General features: G+C 38.2%; 1 protein-coding gene across 1 annotated transcript in view; it reads left to right on the top strand.

Moving 5' to 3' along the window:
- Window positions 1–21,817, top strand: part of LOC115773049 (CUB and sushi domain-containing protein 1) — a 454,304-nt gene that overhangs the window by 401,865 nt on the left and 30,622 nt on the right. The window contains exons 48-60 of the mRNA XM_030719557.1: window positions 3,258–3,371; window positions 5,224–5,340; window positions 5,792–5,863; window positions 7,410–7,556; window positions 10,508–10,696; window positions 10,813–10,998; window positions 11,360–11,557; window positions 13,886–14,059; window positions 14,843–15,016; window positions 15,326–15,499; window positions 16,807–16,995; window positions 18,569–18,745; window positions 21,493–21,678. Coding sequence (XP_030575417.1) covers window positions 3,258–3,371; window positions 5,224–5,340; window positions 5,792–5,863; window positions 7,410–7,556; window positions 10,508–10,696; window positions 10,813–10,998; window positions 11,360–11,557; window positions 13,886–14,059; window positions 14,843–15,016; window positions 15,326–15,499; window positions 16,807–16,995; window positions 18,569–18,745; window positions 21,493–21,678 — 2,097 coding nt within the window. The remainder of the gene's footprint in view (window positions 1–3,257; window positions 3,372–5,223; window positions 5,341–5,791; window positions 5,864–7,409; window positions 7,557–10,507; window positions 10,697–10,812; window positions 10,999–11,359; window positions 11,558–13,885; window positions 14,060–14,842; window positions 15,017–15,325; window positions 15,500–16,806; window positions 16,996–18,568; window positions 18,746–21,492; window positions 21,679–21,817) is intronic.

Below are 21,817 nucleotides of genomic sequence, written 5' to 3'. Positions count from 1 at the left end.
GACCCAACTCAGTTGACAGCTCAGCTCCTCTCTTCACCTGAGTGTCCAGAACATACAGCCGCAGATCTGGTGATACGATTATAAAATCGGTCATCGACCTGCGACTTAGGGTATCCTGGTGCCATGTGCACTTATGGACATCCTTATGTTCGAACATGGTGTTCGTTATGGACAAACTGTGGTTTGCACAGAAGTCCAATAACAAAACACCATTCGGGTTCAGATCGGGCAGGCGGTTCCTCCCAGTCACGCCCCTCCAGGTCTCACTGTCACTGCCCACGTGAGCGTTGAAGTCTCCCAGCAAGACAAAGATAAAGAAAACAGTGATTCACAAAAGAAAATCATCTTATGCATAATATTTTACAACTCTTGTAACTGTCATGCAGTGAAATTAGATAGGCAGGGTCACTAGATACCCCACATTCCGAAGTACCTCTTGTGGGAAGCTTGCAGTCAGGGGACTGCGAAATAAAGTCTATCTGAGCCAGCAGTCCTTTAGATCATCCTGGTGCGATATGAGTCAATCTCCACAAAGATGCAAACCAGAGGGTGTAACATATCTTTGAAGAGTGGATTCTGACTTCTCCTTGGTCAAGAGTTGTCAATTCCATGCAGGTATCCAATTCCAGAGCAGGCAAAACACCCCCAGACTTGAATATTTCCAGCACACATATTTCATGTAAAGTGTAGCACACGCCACACATAAAGTCCTGTTTTCCCTTCTGAGAAGTGAACTAGAAGCTGCCATTCATCCTTAGAGAAAACTACACAGCCCTCTATTTTGTTTGCTGACTGGGCTTGTTATTTATCAGGTTAGATTAGATTCAGCTCGTTGTCATTGTGCACACAAGGCACACAATGAAATGATGGTTCCAGATCACTCATCCAGAGACAAGCATCTGCGGTCATGCAGCCAGAGACCGGTGCTACCGTTAGGCAATGTGGTTTAAGTGTCTTGCCCAAGGACACAACGCAGCGCAGGGACAGGGGCAACCTTCCGGCTGCAAGGCAAGCGCCTACCCACTGCGCCACTGCCACATCTACAATGAAGTTGCATTTTTATCTCTTAGGTAACAAAGCTTTATGTGGTAATCTTTTGATCATGTGGTCACTTTTTTAGGCAGACCTTGCTTTGGACAAAAGTGTCAACAAGATCTTCTTAATTTAATATATAATTTTCTAGATAAAGAAGATAAAAAGAATCCTCAAAGACTGATATTTTTTCCATGTTACATAGACATGGCAATGATCTTGACTGGACCCCATTGTACATACTACCAATCATAAACCTTTAATTTCACTGACGGAATCTTTTTAAAGAGATTCATAAAGTTTTATCCAATCTCTAATTTAATCTAAAACATATATTTTGGTTGAAATTGTTGCTTTTGTTTGTTTGTTTTTTTTAAATTGTGCAAAGCACCTTATCAACTACATTTGTCCAAGGGCCGGAATTTTTCTCAGCAGACACTGTGAGGTCCAGGTGCTCTCGTAAAGTAAAATAAAATTAATATTGTATCCTAAATAATATATTATCATTTGATATATCAATTTTCCTTTCAAATTTATACTATTTTTAATGATGTTATGTGCGAGTCTTGCACTTACATGTTCTTCTCTGTTATGTTGATGCTGCAGTTGTGTGCAGTTGTTCTCATTATCGATATAATAAGCACGGGAAAACAAAAAAATGTTACATGAGTGCAATGAGTTTATCTATGTTTATCTATGTTTTTTTAAATGATATACAAACATGAAGAGTTCAGATTCAAAAACCACACCACCGAGCCACCTACCCGCCAGTTGACATTCCCTGTTTTACATCAACATGAACAACACTAAAAAAAAGAAAAAACAAAAATCACAAATTTCATAAAATGCAGCAAGATAAATTTACCCTGCCATTGGTGAATAGAGCCCATCTTTAGAAAACTTGTATTTTGAAATGCTATGAATGTAGAAAACTTTGATTTTCAAATGATGTGTTAAGATTTTTAACCTTTTAATAATGCATTGATAGAATATTATTTTATTTCAAGGATGATGAATACTTTCATTGAGCTTTTATTTCAGGTTGAAAATTATCAGTAAATGCAGTGGTCCTAAAAGGGTGCAGACAAATGGAACAGTAAGCCAGAGGGTAATAGTCATACTTCATATTTCCCCCGTATACCATTTTTTTTGTGTAGAGCAACAGAAGTGCCAGACCTGAGCCCACCCAGAGTGAAGCCAATTTGAGCTAGTTTGGGGTAATTATATGCACAAATGTGAAACCTCTCAGACTGCAGGTGAATTTTACATTCACAAAACCTGCCAGAGTGAAGTTCCTTAGAGAGAGCACTAGCTTTGTTATTGATGCAATACCAAATTATACAATCGTTGAGCATTCTCAAGAAAATAATGACCTTGTTTGTTCTGTTTAATAGTTTTAAATTTCTTATCTTGTGCCGTGAGGTACTTCAAGGCTCTTGGAAAAAAGTGTCAAGTATGCATTACATCACCTGGTAGATTTCTAACCCTTTTAAGATGGAAAACCTTTCTTGTTTTACTTTGGAAAGCAAGAGAAGCAACATTGAGCTAGTCCTTGCTTCTTAAAAAATAAAAATCTTTAATGGCAGGTTTGTTTCCAAGTTCATAAAGATAGACTCTTTCAAGCCTTTATTTAATACGCTACATTTGGAGAGCTGTTGGTTGTGGAAATTTTCTCTCTCCACTCCATATTTTCTGTAAATAGAGCCTCTCCTCTTGAAATCCAATGAAACAGAAGGGGATAAAATCCACTGTCTTCATTTGAGACAAATATGTACTCAGTTCAGGCAAAGGCAATTCTCAACTGTTCTTCCAACATTAGTCATTTTAGTAACAACAAAATAAGAAGATCTGCTGTTCTTTGAAGGGATCTACAAAGAGAGGCACTGCCACCTGGCAACTGTTTTAAAGATTTGTAGAAAATATAAAAGCTGGAAAGATGGACTGAATGGATACTGTACTAGCTTTTTTTTTTTTTTTTTTAAATTAAATCTATTTGTGTTTTGATAACATGGAATTAGTGCATCATCTATATTAGCAGTCTGCTGCTTCTTTTTGCTTTTTGAGATCTGGTAGGGTTTTTTATTCTTTTTTTTATGGCCTTTTATCTAGTTATTTGTATTCACTGGATGAGGGTTACAAATAAAGATTTTTTGTTTGTTTGTTTTTTTACTTTGACTGCCTGGTGTAATAAATTAACAGAAGTTTTACTCTTTTCCTTGTGCCAGGCGATATTGTGAAGTATCGCTGTTTACCTGGATACACACTGGTTGGAAAGGCAGAGCTTATCTGTAAACTCAATTCTCATTTGCTCTTTGAAGCCACGCCCCCAACATGTCAAGGTAAGATACAATTCAGTCTGAGCAGCATACATGTTTATATATGGAAGAGGATGCGAATGTCTGTGTGAAAATCAGATGGATTGTGGGATGTGTTAAGGTGCTGGCATGTCTAACTCAAACAGCTGTGTTGTTGTGTTGTTGAAAAAAATTCCCAAACCATACAGAAATTATCTATCCTAATATATGTTGTTATTTTCCTCTGTATATAAATTTTAGTACATGTTGGAACATTTCTCTGAAGTTAGCATGTTCTACAGAATATAAGTTTTTGAAATTGTGGGTAGGTCTTTATTTTAGAAACTGTCAGAAAACAAAACAAAACAAAACTTATTGTTTTGGATTTTTTTTTCTTTCTTTTCTTTTCTTTTCTTTTCTTTTCTTTTCTTTCTTTGTGTACTTCCAGAGAATTTACTATGTACTGACGAGACATAAAAACAAAGAAGTCAATATCAATGCAGCAGAGGTTGCGATATCCTGACATTTAATTCACTGCAAGTTCCAGAATCCTGGAACAGATCCTGGCTTTCCATAATTCATCTTCAGCTGTCTTTTTCTGAGATGAGTCCTGCCTAGTCAACACCCGTGTTTTGTAGCCTCCCAATTTTGTTGACAAATTTCTGTCCACAGCCAGAGGATATATCCTACAGCTGTTTACAATGGCCATATGAATACTAAGCCTATACTGATTTTTAACAGCTGTTGTGGTGTCCTTTATTCTGTAGTCTTGAAAAAAGAGTCATGGTTTTGAGTGTAATCTGTTCCTATTCAAAAGTGTAAAATTAATTACTGCTTACATTTATCCCACTAGTTCTTTCCAGAATCAGAAGGAACAGAGCAATATGCTGCTTCTAGACATATTGCTCCACCAAATAAAGCTTGTGCACGCACATCTGCAAAAACAAAAAAAAACAACTGAATCATTACTGTATGATTATTACACTTTCAATCAACACATAAAACCAATATTATGAAAAATTGTGCCAAAGTTATTTCAATTTTAAGCATTTAAACATTAAAGGTCAGACTGAAAGTTACAGCTGAGATATATAAATTAGTTTGACCACACTGATACTGATGCAGTCTGTCGCTGTGGGAGTCTTAGAATTTTGCCTTGAAGCTGAAAATATTAGATAAAACGTCTGTAGCAGCTTTTCAGCTAATGTTCTCATTTAATCCAACAATGAACATACTAATTAAGTAATATAGTAGTTTATTGTGGCGAGCAAATGGCATGTTTGGTTTTGTGATTAAAGAGAACGAGGAATGCTACATTTTCAATTCTGCTAAGTGCAGGTAGCAGCTCCTGGTATTTCTATGAGACAAAAAAAATATTGATTTGCTTTTTTGAAAAATTACTTTCTTCTCTTCTGTAGCTGAAAAAACACATGGCCTTGTCCGCCATGTGGAGCTCCTGTTCCACTATAAAGCAGAAGAAAAGAATCCGGCATTCTTATAAGAGAAAGTCTTGCAAAAATATCTTAGCAGATCTAACATTTTGCACCTTTTGTGTTAAATCCTATTAGCTAAAGAGATAATATACAGAAAAATTGAAAGGGGCCTCCAGTTATCTTGCTTGTGCTCAAGGCTAATAAAGAAGGAGGCAGTGGGCACGCAGCCTTCAGATTTCACATATCCTGAAATGTTAAATTGTGACATGACCCCCACATCCAAAGCACATCTGAAACATTTTCCACAACATATTAGTTTTATAATGCATACATTTTCACTTTTTTTTTTTTTTGTGCGTGTTGAAAAAAAAGATAGGCATACCGGTAAGGTAAACCAGAATTGAGGCTGTATTTATTTATTTATTTTGGTCACTTTAACTGGCTTTTGTCTATTACCCCTCCAGCCCAGTGCCCAGCCAATGAGGAGCGGTTCTCATCATCAGGAGTGATACTGAGCCCTGGGTTTCCTAGCAACTATCCAAACAGCCAGACATGCTCATGGTTGCTGCGTGTGATTCTAGGTACAGTGTGTGTCCTGTAGCAGTTTTTTTTTTCTTAATATCATCTATGGGCTTGTACATGTGTGATGGAAATAACTAATTTGCATGTGTATATTTTTATACTAATGATGTTGTGATTGAAAAAAATTGCTTTATCACCCAGCCCACTGCAGCCCTATACAGTTCCAGTGCCTTCATTTATATATATATCTCTATACATTGAGGACAAAATGTTATGAAATTGCAGCTCAAGCTTATGATGATCAGTTTTATCCACTTCACCTGTCAATTGTTTTATTCTAGTGGCTGTTAGGCCTATGTACTGTATGTGCATTTGTTCTTTCAGCCTAAATATGCATAAATTTGCATATGCCTCTGCATTTGTGTGTGCATTTGGTATACTCTGTGTATTGCATATTACAGTACATTTGCGTGTGGTAGTAAATGATTCTGTCTTGTTTTTTTCCCTCAGGTTACACCATCAATATTTATGTCGAAATGTTCCACAGTGAGAAGCAGTTTGATGAACTGGAGATTTTTGATGGTACACAGTTTTTTCCTCCATATTTGTTATTGATGTACACCCAGAAACACACATACTCAGATCCAACGTTAATTCGTGTTTTTTTTTTGTTTGTAAATACCAACTGTTCAGCTAATAAGATACACAACACTTAACACTTAATTCTCATTTGGGATGTTAGGAATTTACCCCCCAGGACTTCCAAATAGTTTGTGGACCAGCAAATTTAAAAGTGTACAGATCTGATTGTGTGCACTATGCAAAATGTAATCTTTTTTTAAATAAAACTTTATAAAACCAAATTAGATCAATTTACTACTATTTACTACTACTACTGATAGCTAACAATGTTTGGTTTTAAAAGCTACAAACATCTTAATAAGCTGCCCAAGCACAAACGAGATCTTTCCAGCTTTTTAAATGTGTACATTTTACTGGAATTCCCAAGCGGAGTGAGCACATTTACAACTGAGATCTGTTTTTTGGTATTAATCTTTCCTGGTCCAAACAAATGCAAGTACCGTATTTTTCAGACTATACGTCGCTCCGGAGTATAGGTCGCACTAGCCAAAAAATGCATAATAAAGAAGAAAAAACATATATAGGTCGCACTGGACTATAAGTCGCACTTTTTTTGGGGGGGGGGTTGATAGAATCCGAGACCCAGAGCAGAAATTCCATCTTGAACGGCAATTTAAAATAATGGATTAAAGAACAGGACGAACACGGTTACACCTACGTTATGCTAACGTAGCACATTCAGCTACATGACGCACAACGAACACGTGTTCGGTATGTTAACGTAACATTAACAGTTATTCAGATAACCATAGCATAAAGAACATACTAACAAGTTAACCAAACCATCAATCCATTGAATTCTTCATCCTCGGTGTCACTTCTAAACAACTCCGCACACTCCGTAGACGAAGCGCCGCTTCCTCTTCTGTGTCACGTTAGTCAGACTCGTCGTCAGCTGCAGTTCCAATTATTCCAGCCTTTCTGAATCCCAACAGGATGGTTTGTCACTGAAGCCCATGTTTTCTTGATCCATCCAATGACTTCCAGGAAAGTTGGGTGGCGCATTCCCCCAGTTGCCGTTAAGCTGTGCTCTCCATCCATCATCCACTGCGCCCACAGGTTACGCAAGACTGCCTTAAAGCTGCAGTTCACGGAGATGTCAAGTGGCTGGAGTATTTTGGTTCATGTGTTATAAATGTCACATATACGTCGCTCCGGATTATAGGTCGCACCCCCAGCCAAACTATGAAAAAAAGTGCGACTTATACTCCGGAAAATACGGTAGAAGTACTCTGCAGGTACCAGGCAACTTCCTGAAATTCTTAATCTTGTTTACCTCATATCTCAGAAAAAAATTAGACACATTTTTATGGAGAATATTTTTCATTGCCACTTCACATTAGGCTACTTATCATCTGGAGACATGTATGGAGACTCATATCTAAGAAGTAAACTTTTTCACATTGCCTAAAAATGGATGTCCATAAAAATATATATATTTATTGTGTGTACATGGCTCTGAAAACACATTTATTTTTTTCATTAGGATCCTCCGGACAAAGCCCACTGCTGGTTGCTCTTAGTGGTAACCACTCCTCTCAACTGAATTTCACATCAAAGACAAACCAACTCTATCTACGATGGTCCACTGACCATGCAACCAACAAGAGAGGATTCAAGATACGATACTCAGGTGCATCCAATATCTTTTGGACTATTGATTTTATTATTTGATTAAAATAAAAATATCTTTGTGGATTACATGCATGCCAGACTTCCTATGTGAGTTTTTTATGCAAATGGTTCTACCACATCTGGAGGGGCTGACAATTGTCACTTGCTCTTTTATTCTGCTTTTAGACACAGTACATGGAAATTTATGCGACGTATTAAGTTAGCTGGGTTTTTTTTTTCTGCTTTAGTGAATAACCATCCCTAATGTCTTTCTTCTAATGAAAGTAATTCATCAAGGTTGTAGGTGGGTGAGCAATGATCATTTAGAAAACATTATTTTTGAATGCATCATGCTATTTATGAGCAAAAGAGAATTAGTAACTCCAATTTGTTAATTTGTCAGATCGAGCAAATTAAATCTGTAGTGACTTGCCAACACTGTGAGGTTGCGTTGGCTCTTTTAGGTTTGGGTTTTGAGCTAGTTCACCACTTAATCATTTTAACTTGTTAAGAATTTGTTATAGACAATCCCCAATCTTAGTCATAGAAAAAAATAATTTATAGTGACACTAATCCTATTTGGGTTTAGAAGGAGTAAGTCACAAGACCCGTCTCCTGGCTCTGTATACTGAAGGGAAAAAAAAATATGTGTGATATATTTTAGTCTTTGGGTTATATCAGCAAAATGGTCTAAAGTAATAGTATTATTTTCCCCCATGGTGTCTTATTGCATTGACAACAGCAGCTCTAGAGGAAAACAAAAAATATATATATAGGTGGGATTTTTCACTTATTATGCATTATTAATGCACTGGTGCTTTATATTGAAACTGAATGTATCTATAGTACAGAATGTATCATAAATGTATGTTTAAAAATTTCATATTTCTTCTTCTTTGACATGCTGGTATGATTATGGCTAGGAGGTAGGAAATGTATGGTACCTGTGAGGATCCTCAGAAGTATATATTATAAATGTGTGGTGGCAGATGGAGTAAGCTGTAATAAACACTGTTGCACTTCTTTTTTCTCACTTTAGAATTCTTCATGGCCCAAATTCATTGTTTAGATCTGAAATGAACTTGGTACCATTTGTATTAATTGTATGACATCTGTTTATCAGCTGACCTTCCTGAAAGCTGACATAGCCTCATCACATTTATACATACTTAATGATGATTCACTTGGAAATTCTACTACCCTCTTTCTCTATCTCAGTTTTGTTGTTTCTGCTTTAATGCGTACAGGGAGCAATTTTTTTTCAAACTGTGAATAAGTATGGGGGGGTTTAGTAAATTTTAAAGAAGGTGTCAGCAACAGGAGCAGGATAAATAATATATATCTCAATAGCTCTATGAGAACAGAGCCATTAAATTTTTCAAACAGACATTTAAGGTGTTGTATTCATCAGCTAAAACTACTACAAATGGAACTAAAGTCACAATATACAGCGTAGTTAATGTTATAATAATGGGTAAAAATACGGCAACATAAATGTGGAAGCAGTTAAGATAAGTATAAATGAAGGCACTGGAAAATAGTTGGTCATTCAGGAGACAAATGGAAATACTGTAGACACATAAGGTGGCATAAAATGAAGCTGCATATCATGGCAGCGGGACCAGCTGTTCTAGGTTAACTAGAGTAGATGCCAGTGTTGATATAAGCCACAAGATGCATAAGGCACTGAATGCTTACTCTGTGCTTGGACAAGAGTAAGCTTCATTGTGACGTTTTTGAAAGGTTTTCTGGTATAAAGAGTGGCTATCCGTAAACTTGGGGCACTGAATACAATAAGCAGGGATGATTCCTGGACTTCTCAGAAGGCCTTGACATTCAGATAAACCCGCTTATTAAGCAAGTAAGGCCAGTCAGTGTTAGTCTAATAATAGCAGAGGAAGATAGAGGTTTGGTTAAGCTACAGAATATCAGCTCTTTGCTTGGGTAGGAGGAGGATTTGAACCCAGCTTGTAGGTACATCAGAGTAGGGCCAAATAATGGTGTCACCTGTTAGAAAGCTCTGTTATAATGGCACAGTATGATACTCACCTCAAAGCCTAATTACTCTTGGGCTTCCGCAGGAATGCCTCCTCAACCTTTGGTGGATTTCTATGTTTACTGGCATCTCACTGGCTGATAAATATCTGGTTAAAAATCTTATCTGTATTCTCTTGAAATAACCATAGCAGTAGAACTGACACTTTTCAGATGTGATGCTTAATATTAATAGTTATAAAAATAGTTATAAAGAAGGAATGGGCTTCCCTAACTGAATAATGATCATGTTACAGAAAAATGCTATGATAGGATCATAGCATTGATAGGATCTAAAATGGTAAATCAAAGAGAACAGATGACATAAGATACTTCTTGGAAAGAAAGGTTTACAGATAAAGATGGAAATTACAGAGTGACTCTGTTGTCCTGATCAGAGTGGGAATGTCATTCCACTAATGCGAAGCCAAGAGGGAGGAAAGCCAAGATCAGGTGAAGCAGTGACCACATCAGACAGTGAAGTGAGAGCTAAGTGGCCCTTAGTGCTATGTTCTGAGTGTTATTCATGCTCTGCCACACTCATGCTCTGCTGTATGAAGACAAAACATTGCACTACTTGGAAAATTTTCAAAATAAGTACAATATCTTCTTCTAGTTTAGGGTTAATCTGTTTGCATTAGGATGATCTTCACAAATTCAGGACTGTTGTATGTTAACTCACTTCACTAATAGATGACATTTGCTTTTAGTTGTTATTCATAATGCTTGGTAATGTTACAATTATTGTCATCAAGTTTCCAGACTCAGCTTTTTTTCACTACCGAACCCTTAAATTGTCACTCCAATGAATTATTTTTAGCTTAGGAAAGCAATGTATTTATATCATTTGATTAGTAGTGGGTTTATGTTGTTATACACTGAAAACACTTTTTTTTATTGTTCTTCTTCTGTCTCTCTTTGCTTCTCTGTGTCCAGCTGCTTACTGTAGCATTAATGATCCTCCATTGAATGGAGGTGTGGTAAACCGAACCAAACTTCGCCCAGGTAGCAGACTTCAGTACTTTTGTAATCGTGGTTACCGACTGGTTGGCTCAAGCAATGCCACCTGCAAGCTCGACTCCACTGGGCTTTTCCAGTGGGATACACCACCGCCTTTTTGTCAAGGTAAAATTTTAAACTCATTCTTTGTCTTCTCAGTGATATTGAACAAAGCTGACAAGGATTAGAAATTTGCTCTTTTAAAGGATTCCTTCTGTAACACTTCTCTCTTTATGTGGCAGCTGTCTCATGTGGAATACCTCCATCACCGGGAAACGGCAGCTTCCATGCTTACCAGTATACTGTTGGTAGCCAGGTGACTTATCAGTGTAACCACGGTTATCACCTTGATCCAGGTGTTCCGATGACCGCCGTATGTTTGGAGGATGGCAGCTGGAGCAATGCTGCCTCAGTCCCCAGATGTCTACGTATGTATTTCTAGCTATAATTTAAGGGTGGTCAAATGTGTTACTAGACAACAAGAAAGAGGCACTGGCAAATCCAGAAAAAGCTAGAGCCTCTAAATGGAAGTTCTGTCCTCAGGGTCCAGAGTGCATTTTGATAAAATGGCTCACACATCAAAACACTGTGTCATAATATACTGCATTAAGAAATAACTTTTGTCCACTAAATCATAAATTAATTCAGGCATTTGTTTAGAAATAATACATTTTTAAATTGTAATTTATATAAATTATGTGTAATCATAGATTTTAATTAATAATTATAAGTCACCTGCCATTCAGTTACAGTTCATATAACTGTAATTTAATAATCTTTTTTTCCCAGCGGTGCACTGCTCCAGCATTGAGGGCATCCTCTCAGATCACATGACCTACCGCCTACTTTCTGGTAGGCTGGGAGAGTTTGGTTCTGTGGTGATGCTGGAGTGCTCAACAGGGTACTATTTGGGTGCGGGGCACCGAACTCTTCGCTGTCTTGCCAACAGGACTTGGGAGGGGTCTGATGCCCCAGCTGCCTGCAAAAGTAAGCCACACAATAATACTATTATGAAAATCTTACTTAACTCGTAATCATCTGATCCCCTCACTTGTGTACAAGATAATAATAGTATATTTGGTGCACTTTTTAAACCTTCCTCCTTTTGTAGAATTATATTGAACTTTATTCATGAATCAGATCACACATAAAGGAGCCAGACTTTCTTGCAATTTTTTAAAGTAGCCCTGAGCAATAGTTGTCCAGGCTTTCTGAAGGTCTTTCAATTTTTTTCTTTTGACACTGGCTGTCTTTTTCAGTCCAGTCCTTGTCCTAGTCCATTTTCAGAGAAATGTTCTTTTGTTTGTTTGTTTCAATATATACGGAGGAGACCAGGAAAGAGGTACAACAGTGAGTGTCTACAGCCATCTGTAAAATATGGTCGAGGCTCTGTCATGGTTTGGGGCTGCCAGCCAGTGGTGTTGGGCATCTTATCAAAATTGATGGAATTATGAATGCAGAAAATTACAGATTTTGATCTACCATTCAATACCATCTGAAAAGCATCTGATTCGCAACAGCTTCATTTTTCAGCACGAGAATGATCCCAAACACACTGCCAATGCAGTAAAAACATACCTGGATAGAAAAGCACACAATGGAACATTATCAGTCATGGACTGGCCTCCCCAGGGACCGGACCTCAACATTATTGAAGCTGTGTGGGATCATCTTGACAGACAATGAAACAAAAGGAAACCAACATCCAAAGAAGAGCTTTGGAAGCCTGGAAAACTATTCCTGAGGACTAAAGAAATTATAGAAAAGCTGCTTAAGATAGTTCAGTTTATGCTGAAAAATAAAGGTGGTCATACTAAACTTTAAAGCGCTTTAGAAATATACAAACCCTGTTTTTGCCTTACAAACTGTAATTTCATTTATGACTGCACATTTCAATAAATACTGCACCTATTTCCCATTTTTCTAGCAAAATATAAAGAAATGAGGTGTGACTCAAGACTTTCACACCGTACTGTAGTCACTGAAATAACATACCAACTATTGGATAGCTGGAATAGTTAGAGAAAGTTATTCTTCTAGCATAATTGCCCTCTTTTGTGAAAAAAACAAACATGCTTTTCACCTGCTTTAAGGGGACACCTGTGCGTAATATTGGCTACCTTAGGTACATTTGAAAGGGAGCTGCTTTATATGTAATTGTGTGGTTGTGTGTATGTGGTTATCTACCTCTCTTTCTATTTCTTTTTTTTAAATGAGTTACCAGGGGTACATGTGTTTCCACATGCCTTAGGATATTAACCACTGCACATTGTCTTGGGACTGTCTCTTTTAAACAGAATGAGTCAGTCTGTGCTTCCTAAATGTCAATAGTAGTGAAATACTCTTTTCAAATACAGCCTTACTATGCAATGTGTCTTTGCTCTGTGTTTCATAAAGAGAAGTTGAGACAGAACATTGTGACTTTGAACACTTTCCAACAGGCTACAGAATTTCATAGTGTTGCATTATATATGACATGCCAATGGAAAAGTGAAATGTGTATAATGGAGAGGTTTAAAAAAAATCATTAAAAATTGTAACCTATTTTACATTGGTTTAAAAAGTTTATTTGGCTACATTTTCAATTCATTTCTCTAGCTAGTATTTGAGCTGACCTACCTATCACTGCAGCAGCTTCAAGGGATTTGGCAGTGTAACAGAAGTGTCTATTCTTGAAATTGGCTAGTGACTTTAAAGCAGTGTCTCCAAGGATATTAAGGAAGAATGATCTTAAATCTTCTAAAGGAAATTTAAGTCAGCCAGGTATTGTGTTGGAAAACAAAATTTACCGTGTTTAAATTTAGGATGGTAGTCTTGTTATGCTTTATTTATCCCACCAGTCATGATGAAGGCTTGGCAACATGGTAAATGGTAAATGGACTAGCTCTTATATAGCGCTTTTCTACTCAGTCAGAGCACTCAAAGCGCTTATACAACACGTTTTACATTTACCCATGCACACCCATTCATACAAGCACTTCCATATTAACTAAGCTAAGTGCTTTAATTATCTAACATTCACACACACTCATACTCCGACGGTTGCATCGGAGAGCAACTTGGGGTTAATTACCTTGCCCAAGGATACATTGGCATGTAGCCTGGAGTAGCCAGGAATCGAACCCCTGACCTTCCGATCAGTAGGTGACCTGCTCTACCTACTGAGCTACACTACCCCCAAATGTGTCACGTGTCACTTTATTTGCAGACTTTGGAAAACTCAGAAGATTTCAGAAGAACAGTATGATTTGCAACTCGGTGTTGTGTAATGTGTAACTTGTTATTCTGTAATAACACATTTATTTAATTATTTAGTTATCTCCTGTGGGGAACTTCCTTCCCCACCTTTCGGTACCAAACTGGGGACATTGACCACGTTCGGAGCAACTGCAATCTTCATGTGTAACCATGGCTACACGCTGGTGGGATCACATGTGAGGGAGTGTGGCGCTAATGGGCTGTGGAGTGGTGTAGAGACCAGGTGTCTAGGTAATGTCCATTAAATGTGATAGGATGTTCAAAGTCTTGTGGTTCATTCTAAGTCACTTTGATAGAAAAGTGAACAGTCTGATTCAAAATTTAAGTAATTGGAAAAGAAATATAGTAAAATCAAAGCCTTGACTCTTCTCATATTACATTAATGAATAATAATAATAAATATCTCTTACAAGTTGAAATAAATATCTACTCATAATTTTAGAAAGGCTAGTTATATTAAGTTATAAAGATGAATTATTTAACCTTTATCATTAACTGACTGATTAGAGTAAACTATTTGGGGAATCTTAAGACATGGAGACATGAAACTGTTAACAAGTATAATATGGGCTCTTTAAAATCTAATTACATGAGAAAGTACCGGTCAAAGTGCTCAGTCACTGACAGGGATTGATTACGAAACACACCTGATTGGCCTTTAACAGTTGAAATCCAGTTCCAATAATTTTTTCACCTCACCTTACGAGTCCTGCAATTGATGTGCTGAAGTTTTAGGTAATCCTGAGAGGATGTAGTGCATGAAAAAACTGTTTATAGGACTGTTTTTTTAAAGACTGTTTTTAGATCTGTAATTGCTGCATGGTTATGTGCCAAACATTTTAGCGTTTAAGCTCCAACATATAATTTGGCAGTCTGCAATAACTGCTGGTACAGTGAGCTAGAATATGTTTAAAATCAGGGTTTAGCACACTGAACCAACTTCAATGATGTGTGAGTTAATTAAACATGTGTTTCATTGGACTGTATTAATTTCTTTCGCTTTGTTTCTCCCAGCTGGTCACTGTGACTCTCCAGATCCTATAGTCAATGGCCACATTAGCGGAGATGGATCTAGTTATCGTGACACAGTGGTATACCAGTGTATGTTAGGATACCGCCTAATTGGCACATCAGTCAGAATCTGCCAACAAGACCACCGGTGGTCTGGAACATCACCTGTCTGCGTCCGTAAGTTCACAAACACAAACACTGTAATCTGGAGTGTATGATGATTTGCTGCTTTTGTGACATGTGAAAAGATAGAAGATATTATTATATAACGAACATCCATTGCACATAGTCTTCAAATAAATCCCACTCATAACTTATTCTTAGGGTTTAATTTTTTTTTTTTTTTTTCTTTTCAAGTGACATTATGTTCCCAAAAAAGTTGGGAATCTCACAAAATATCAAGAGGAAAAGCCACAATGCTACAAATAATACTTATTCCACACCTCACGCTTCTCATCGTATTTCTCTCCACTCTTTCTCTCTCAGCAATCACTTGTGGGCACCCAGGCAACCCAGCCAATGGGCGTACCAATGGCACCGAATTCAATCTCAATGATGTAGTCAACTTCACCTGTAACAGGGGTTACATCCTCAGTGGAAATGCTCGTGCTCAGTGCCGACTCAACGGACAGTGGAGCAGCCCCCTACCCATCTGCAGAGGTCTCACTCAGAGTTGCAGACGCATGCACATGAACATCCTTGAAATGCTTGAATCTATTAAGTCACCTCTATAGATTAGAGTTTTATCTTTATTTTCTCATGAAATGCAAGAAAAAAAATGGAGACATGCTCTGTTGTTGTATCAGATGAGTGAAATGGATAATTTAGCTGTCTTCATGGCTGTTTTCACTTTTTAAAATCATAAAAAAAAAACATTTACGAGATAACATGTTGATGCTATCCCCTCACCACAGCTGAAAAGTAAAATCCTAACCAAATAAAATGATTCCTAGGTTGTATTAAAAAATAGAATTTCCTTTAAATCATGCATTGTCCCGTTATTTTCAGCATTTGTTGACTGAATTTGCTTCTACCCAAATTATGTACAGTAAATGAAATCGCTTTTCGATTGTGCTGCCTGCAGATTGTAAAAGAGAGAGCACAATAATTGTAGTGTAACCACAAAACCTTATCTCCCAGATTCATTCAGCCATAATCAGTGTATCTCCAAATAAACTCGTAAATTTATTCGTCCACAAACACAACTGGGTACACGTCCAGAGACATGTTCTCATACTCTGCTGACCATGCATGGTCATTACAGTGCAAACCTCTCTAGACCTCTGGTAGTGTAACAGTTATCATATACTGAAGCACACACACACAAGCGTTTTGCAAAGTCATGGGAGCAGATCGATATAACGTAGTTACTCACATGGGTTTCCCATTGAAGCGATTCATCTTCGCTTGCTTGCTTGCTTTCTCCATCTCCCCCGCCTTTTCTGTCTTATCCTTCTCTCCCTCCCTCTTTTTACCTCACAGCCAGCAGCTGTCAATTATGAGACCGAAACTTTCTTTGTTCCCATAGGGTGCCAAACACATACACACACACACACACACACACACACACACACACACACACACACACACACACACACACACACACACACACATAGGCGTCTCCCCCATGGACCTGAATTTGAGTGAATGTAAGTCTCCCCTGCAACATGGGGAAAATCAAACTCCACTCCTATTGGACTGCCATCTACCCAGAGAGAAAAAAGTAGAAGAGACCAGAGGCGGGAGCAGCGAACAAAGTACTTCAGAAAACAGAGCCGAGTATGACAAAAGAGCAGTTTAGAGAGGACCAAAACAGAGCAACATGGATGATCTGAATTTGTAACTTTATGAATATTCTAATTCGGTATTCAGTACTCAACCCCTTGAAGCTGTCAGTATATATAGCCACCACTTTTATATATGCTTGCATATAAAAACTATGTAAATACATCTGCTCTCTTGTGCAGTGGTGAACTGTTCTGACCCCGGCCACGTGGAGAATGGTGTGCGCCAGTCTGGCCTTCGTTACCCAGAAGTCTTCAGCTACGGTGTGACTGTGGCAGTCCACTGCAAACGAGGCTTCTACCTTTTGGGTTCTGCACTTCTTACATGCCAGCATAACGGGCTGTGGGACCGGCCAATCTCCCGTTGCTTAGGTATGGATGAACAAATGAAAGTAGTCAGAGAAATGTTTGACTTGATTGAAACAGTGGCAATACAGTTGTAACAGAAACAGAGACTAAATAAAATTCAAAGGCTTGTAAGGAAAATGTTTTTCCTGCTGTGCACAGAAGAATTTTTGGATTTTTTTTTTTTTTTTTTTTTTTTTTTTTTTTATAAAAACATGTCTTCAAAAAAGTAGTCGCAAGCAGGTGGCTTTCTTTTTAGTTTTCGGGAATAGGCATTTGGGGAGTGAAATGGCCTGAAGAGCCTTTGAGGGTAAGATGAGGACAAGTGAACGAGAGAGTGTGAGCAACGAGGTAGTTCAAGAGAGAAAATGGGAAGAAAGTAATCATAAAAAAGGGGTATGAAAGAAAGAGCCTTAAAGTTTTGACTATGTTTTGTGTGTATGTGTGTTTACAGAAAGTGAGAATGTGTCTCTTAAGGCTATAGGTGGTCTTGTTAGAGCACTACCATGGCTGATAGAAACATAGAGATTAAACTAAAGTGTGATAGAGAGAAAGAGGCTGATTCACAGACGAAGAGAGGAACAGAAGGAGGCGAGCAAAAGCACAGAACGAAGACACAGGTGTAGAGATGAGAAATCAGACAGAGAGGCAGGAAGGGGGCAGACACCGGTGAAACACTTGGCGTCTGTGCATCGAGCGTTGCAGTGGAGAAACAAGGTCTTATCGGAAAATTGGGGGGAAAGGGGTGATGACAGAGGGGCAGGGAGAGGATGGAGTAATACAATTTGGGGGTAAGGAGAGATATCGGAGGACAAGTCATTTGGCAGCAATAGAAAATCGAGAGCAGTTCCATATCAGTGTCCTCCAGAAACTTGTGCTCTATAAAACAGATTTCTCCAAAGCTGAAGAAAAAAAATTGGGAGTTTTTTCACACGTCTGTTGCTTAAACACTTTGGAATGAGTTCTTCTAGTTTTTTACAAAGAAGAAAGGGAGAGATGCTTTCTGTTTTGTCAAGCTGAAGTGAATTTCATTTCAGATGAGTTATTGGTTTTTTCTCTCTCTCTCTCAGGCAATTGAATTAAAGTCAGTAAGCTTTATTTGCATGCCTATGTATTGCTATATAGTGTAAACAAGGCAGGTTTAATTATTTATGTGCATATAATACAGTTGAAAAATCATAATAAGTACACATCTAATGGGGTAGGTGCATACCACACAACCAAAATACCCTTGGTTGGCTTCCAGCTTACCTTGGTTGCATACTGTAGCTAGCGCCTTTTGCCTGATTTATATCAACCCACATGTAATGTCTACACCTCTTTGATTTTGTAGTCCTTTTTGTGTGTGTTTTGACACAAACTCGCACACAAAAACAACAAGCACTAGCATTAATCCCACCCCTCTTTTGCTGAAAACACTCTCCCGTTTACAGCCACTGCAGTGACCCAGCTGCACCACCTGAAACAGTAGTATCTATAATCTATAGTTGGACGAAACCCCCCCCCCCCCCCCCCACACACACACACGCACACACACACACACACACACACACACACAAAACCCTACTTTATCTCTTTCAATCTCTCGCCATCTCTGTAGCTATTTCTTGTGGTGACCCTGGTGGACCCCCTAATGCAGTAGTATCTGGGACCAACAGTTGGACATATGGTTCAGTACTGCAGTACTCTTGTCTGCCTGGTGGAGTGCTTGTGGGTAATGCTACTCGCCACTGTCAGGAGGATGGCACATGGAGTGGATCACCACCCTACTGCACCGGTAAAGACAAACTAGTTACTATACCTTCATATCTAATGTATGTGATTTATATCTTGTGCAATATTGGGACTTTGATTAATGTCGCTGTCACTGTTGTACGTTTTCACGCACATTGTACACAATAAGAGACATGTTGGTACTTGTTTTTACATATAAGGCTAATCTACTGCATCTACAATGAGGCTTTCCACAAGGAAATAAGTATCCATAAATGCCTTTTTAATGAGAGTTTGCAAAACACACTCAAATAAAAGATGGCAGCACTGTATGGCAACCACTCCTGCTCCCAACAACAGTGTGCAATTTGTGTCAATCAATCAGCCTTTGTTCCAGACTCATGGTCCATAAAAACAAGCATGAAAGTCACATAAAACACAGCAGCAGCAACAACAACAACAACAGCAATAACAAAAATAGAAAAAGAAAAAATACACCCAAATTATGTTCCCACAAAGATACAAATTTATCAGTTTCTCTGCTGAACCACCTATGTCTTTTCAGTAATAATCTCATGGCATTATTTTAGGCTACATGAGGGTTCCATAAACTAACTTTCCTATAGTTTGTCCACAAGTGTGCAGTATACAGAGCTGCACAGTATGCTCTAAATAGAGAAATCTTCCTGCATTTGATCTATAATAAGATGTTCAAGATATCTGACCTAATTACAGAAAATAAGATTATTTTCTGACAACTTAAATTCAGGAAATCTCAGATGTTTTGTCCTCTTTGGTTCTATAAATCATGACAGCACTCTTACAGGCATGGTATCTAATGACATGTTCCACACCGTAAGCAGAACATATGTGAAGGAGCTGCTGGAGACAGCACTGCTAGAACTAAAAACCATATACACACAGAATGTACCATCTAATCTGATACAGTCTGTTTACTGTTGTGTGTATTGTTTATTTATATCTATATCTTTACTGCACCTTGAGCTAGGAGAAGCACAGTTTCGTTCTACTATGCAGTCCTTGTTCTGTGGTCCAAAAGACAATAAGGTTTACTTTGAAGCTACTACTTTCACCATCATTATAGGCTCATTTCCAGAGTTAGCTTACATTTATAGATACTATGTATCGATCTGGTCAGATGGTAAACAGTACCAATAAAAACTACAGAAGAACAAACGCTCACTGCTTGAAGTACAACAATACAATTTCAGTGACTTGAAGAATGAAACAAGTCTTATTGGGGAGCAAAAGATTCAGCTGTTAAAAAATAGTAACACCCCATCTGGAATCAAAACAGTGAGCCATACCCCCACAGGCAAGTCAGTATGAAGACATCTTTGTTTTTACCTTGGCATAATATACAGCGAGGTATTAACTGGAACTGACAGGTATCTGTGATTGACAGACAGGCTCCTTGTGTGTGTTTCAGAATTACTCAATTCTTCAGCTGGATTGTCTTTTGATTTTAGATCAGAGGGTGTGATGTACTGTGTTGAGGAAATGACAGTGGTAGACAGTCACCTAAGCGGCTTCATGTTATGACTGATAGAAGTTATTCCTTGTACAGTTTTCACCGAGATCTATGAATATGTGTCTAAAGATTGGATTTTCCATTTTCCACAGTTCCAGACATAAACAACATACCAGAAGAGACGTCATAATTTCAAATCAGTTAATCAATTTAATAAGTGACAAATTGCAGCAAGCTGTTTATATCGTTGATTATAATTACCTGCCTTTCAGCTTACTGAGAACCAGCCACCCGGTGACCGTGCTGCCCTTCATTGCACATGTCCTCCCATTTGCTCTACAAAAAAAGATGAAGGGAGAAATCATTTCAACATTATTCAAGTTGTTTTTTTTTTTTTAAGCTTTATTACATTTTTAATATGCTTTCTATTGCATTGCATATGCCACCATTTGACAGTTTTGATTTGAGCCTAACCTGAGAACATGTTATAATACACAGCATGTTTCCTGGCTTGAGCCGCACATGTTAGAAATAGATGGGAATAGAGAGGTGGCAGAGTCCTAGTTTACTGCTCAGGTTGTAAGTGCTTCTCTACGGTAGGGTTACACAGATCCCAGAACACTACAACTGATCATTTCTAAACTCAGCATCAACAGTCTCAACAGCTGAAATGCAATAAGCTTACTCTGCTGGCCTCAAAACAGAGCACTCAGCAGGGCAGAATACATCCTGCAGCTGAAGAACTCATTGAGATGCAAGACACTGCATTTGGCGCTGTACCCTGTTAAACTCACAAATCCCTACCGATGGAATTTAAGCTGCTAAAATTGTGACACGCTCAGTGCTTTTAATGCTAGAACAATTTGATATAGCCTAAATGCAAAGTACAGTTCTACAAAGTTTGCATGTCTGGTTGTGGGCATGCATGTGTGTGTTACTGTATATAAAAGACCAAGCAGGCAAATTGTGTCATTGCAATTTCTACAGTGCATGTGCTATTTGTTTGATGTTGTTGACCTCTAGCATGAATGCTTGCTTATATTTCTAGCACAGTGATCCCAGTGAGAGACGACCTCCTGATCTAGCATTTTTCCATGCAGATGCACAAACATCACTAAAACCTATTAGAACACTAATGGACATTACTGCAGCAAGTATATTTGGATTCACTCTGCAAATTGATGTGGTTTGATGTGTTTCTATGTTTGTGTCTCAGCAGTCCAGGATTATGTTGGAGGGGGGGATTTGTTTGTTTAGAGCGATGTGATGGCTGTTGTTGAACCTGTTACATTAACTTTATGTTTCCTTTCTTGCTATAGGTGTAAGCGTTGGAATCTGTGGCGACCCAGGGATCCCTCCCCATGGTGCCCGCATAGGAGGAGAGGAATTTAAAACCAAGAGCCTTTTGCGTTTTAGCTGCGAGGCAGGATATAACCTGATTGGGTCCGCCGAGAGGACTTGCCTACATAACGGCACCTGGAGTGGCACGCAGCCTGTCTGTCAAGGTGGGAAGTGTCAAAATGACCATTTATATAACTCCTGTTAGGTAAAAGTTTGACACTTGAACTCGCCTGAAAACCTCCACTGCAGCTTACACTTTAAACAGCATATAGAACTTTTTCATTTATTTGTTTATTTTTTGTC

Source organism: Archocentrus centrarchus, chromosome 3 (assembly GCF_007364275.1).
Source record: "Archocentrus centrarchus isolate MPI-CPG fArcCen1 chromosome 3, fArcCen1, whole genome shotgun sequence".
NCBI classification, from domain to species: Eukaryota; Metazoa; Chordata; class Actinopteri; order Cichliformes; family Cichlidae; genus Archocentrus; species Archocentrus centrarchus.
This window is presented reverse-complemented; position numbering and strand designations above follow the sequence as displayed.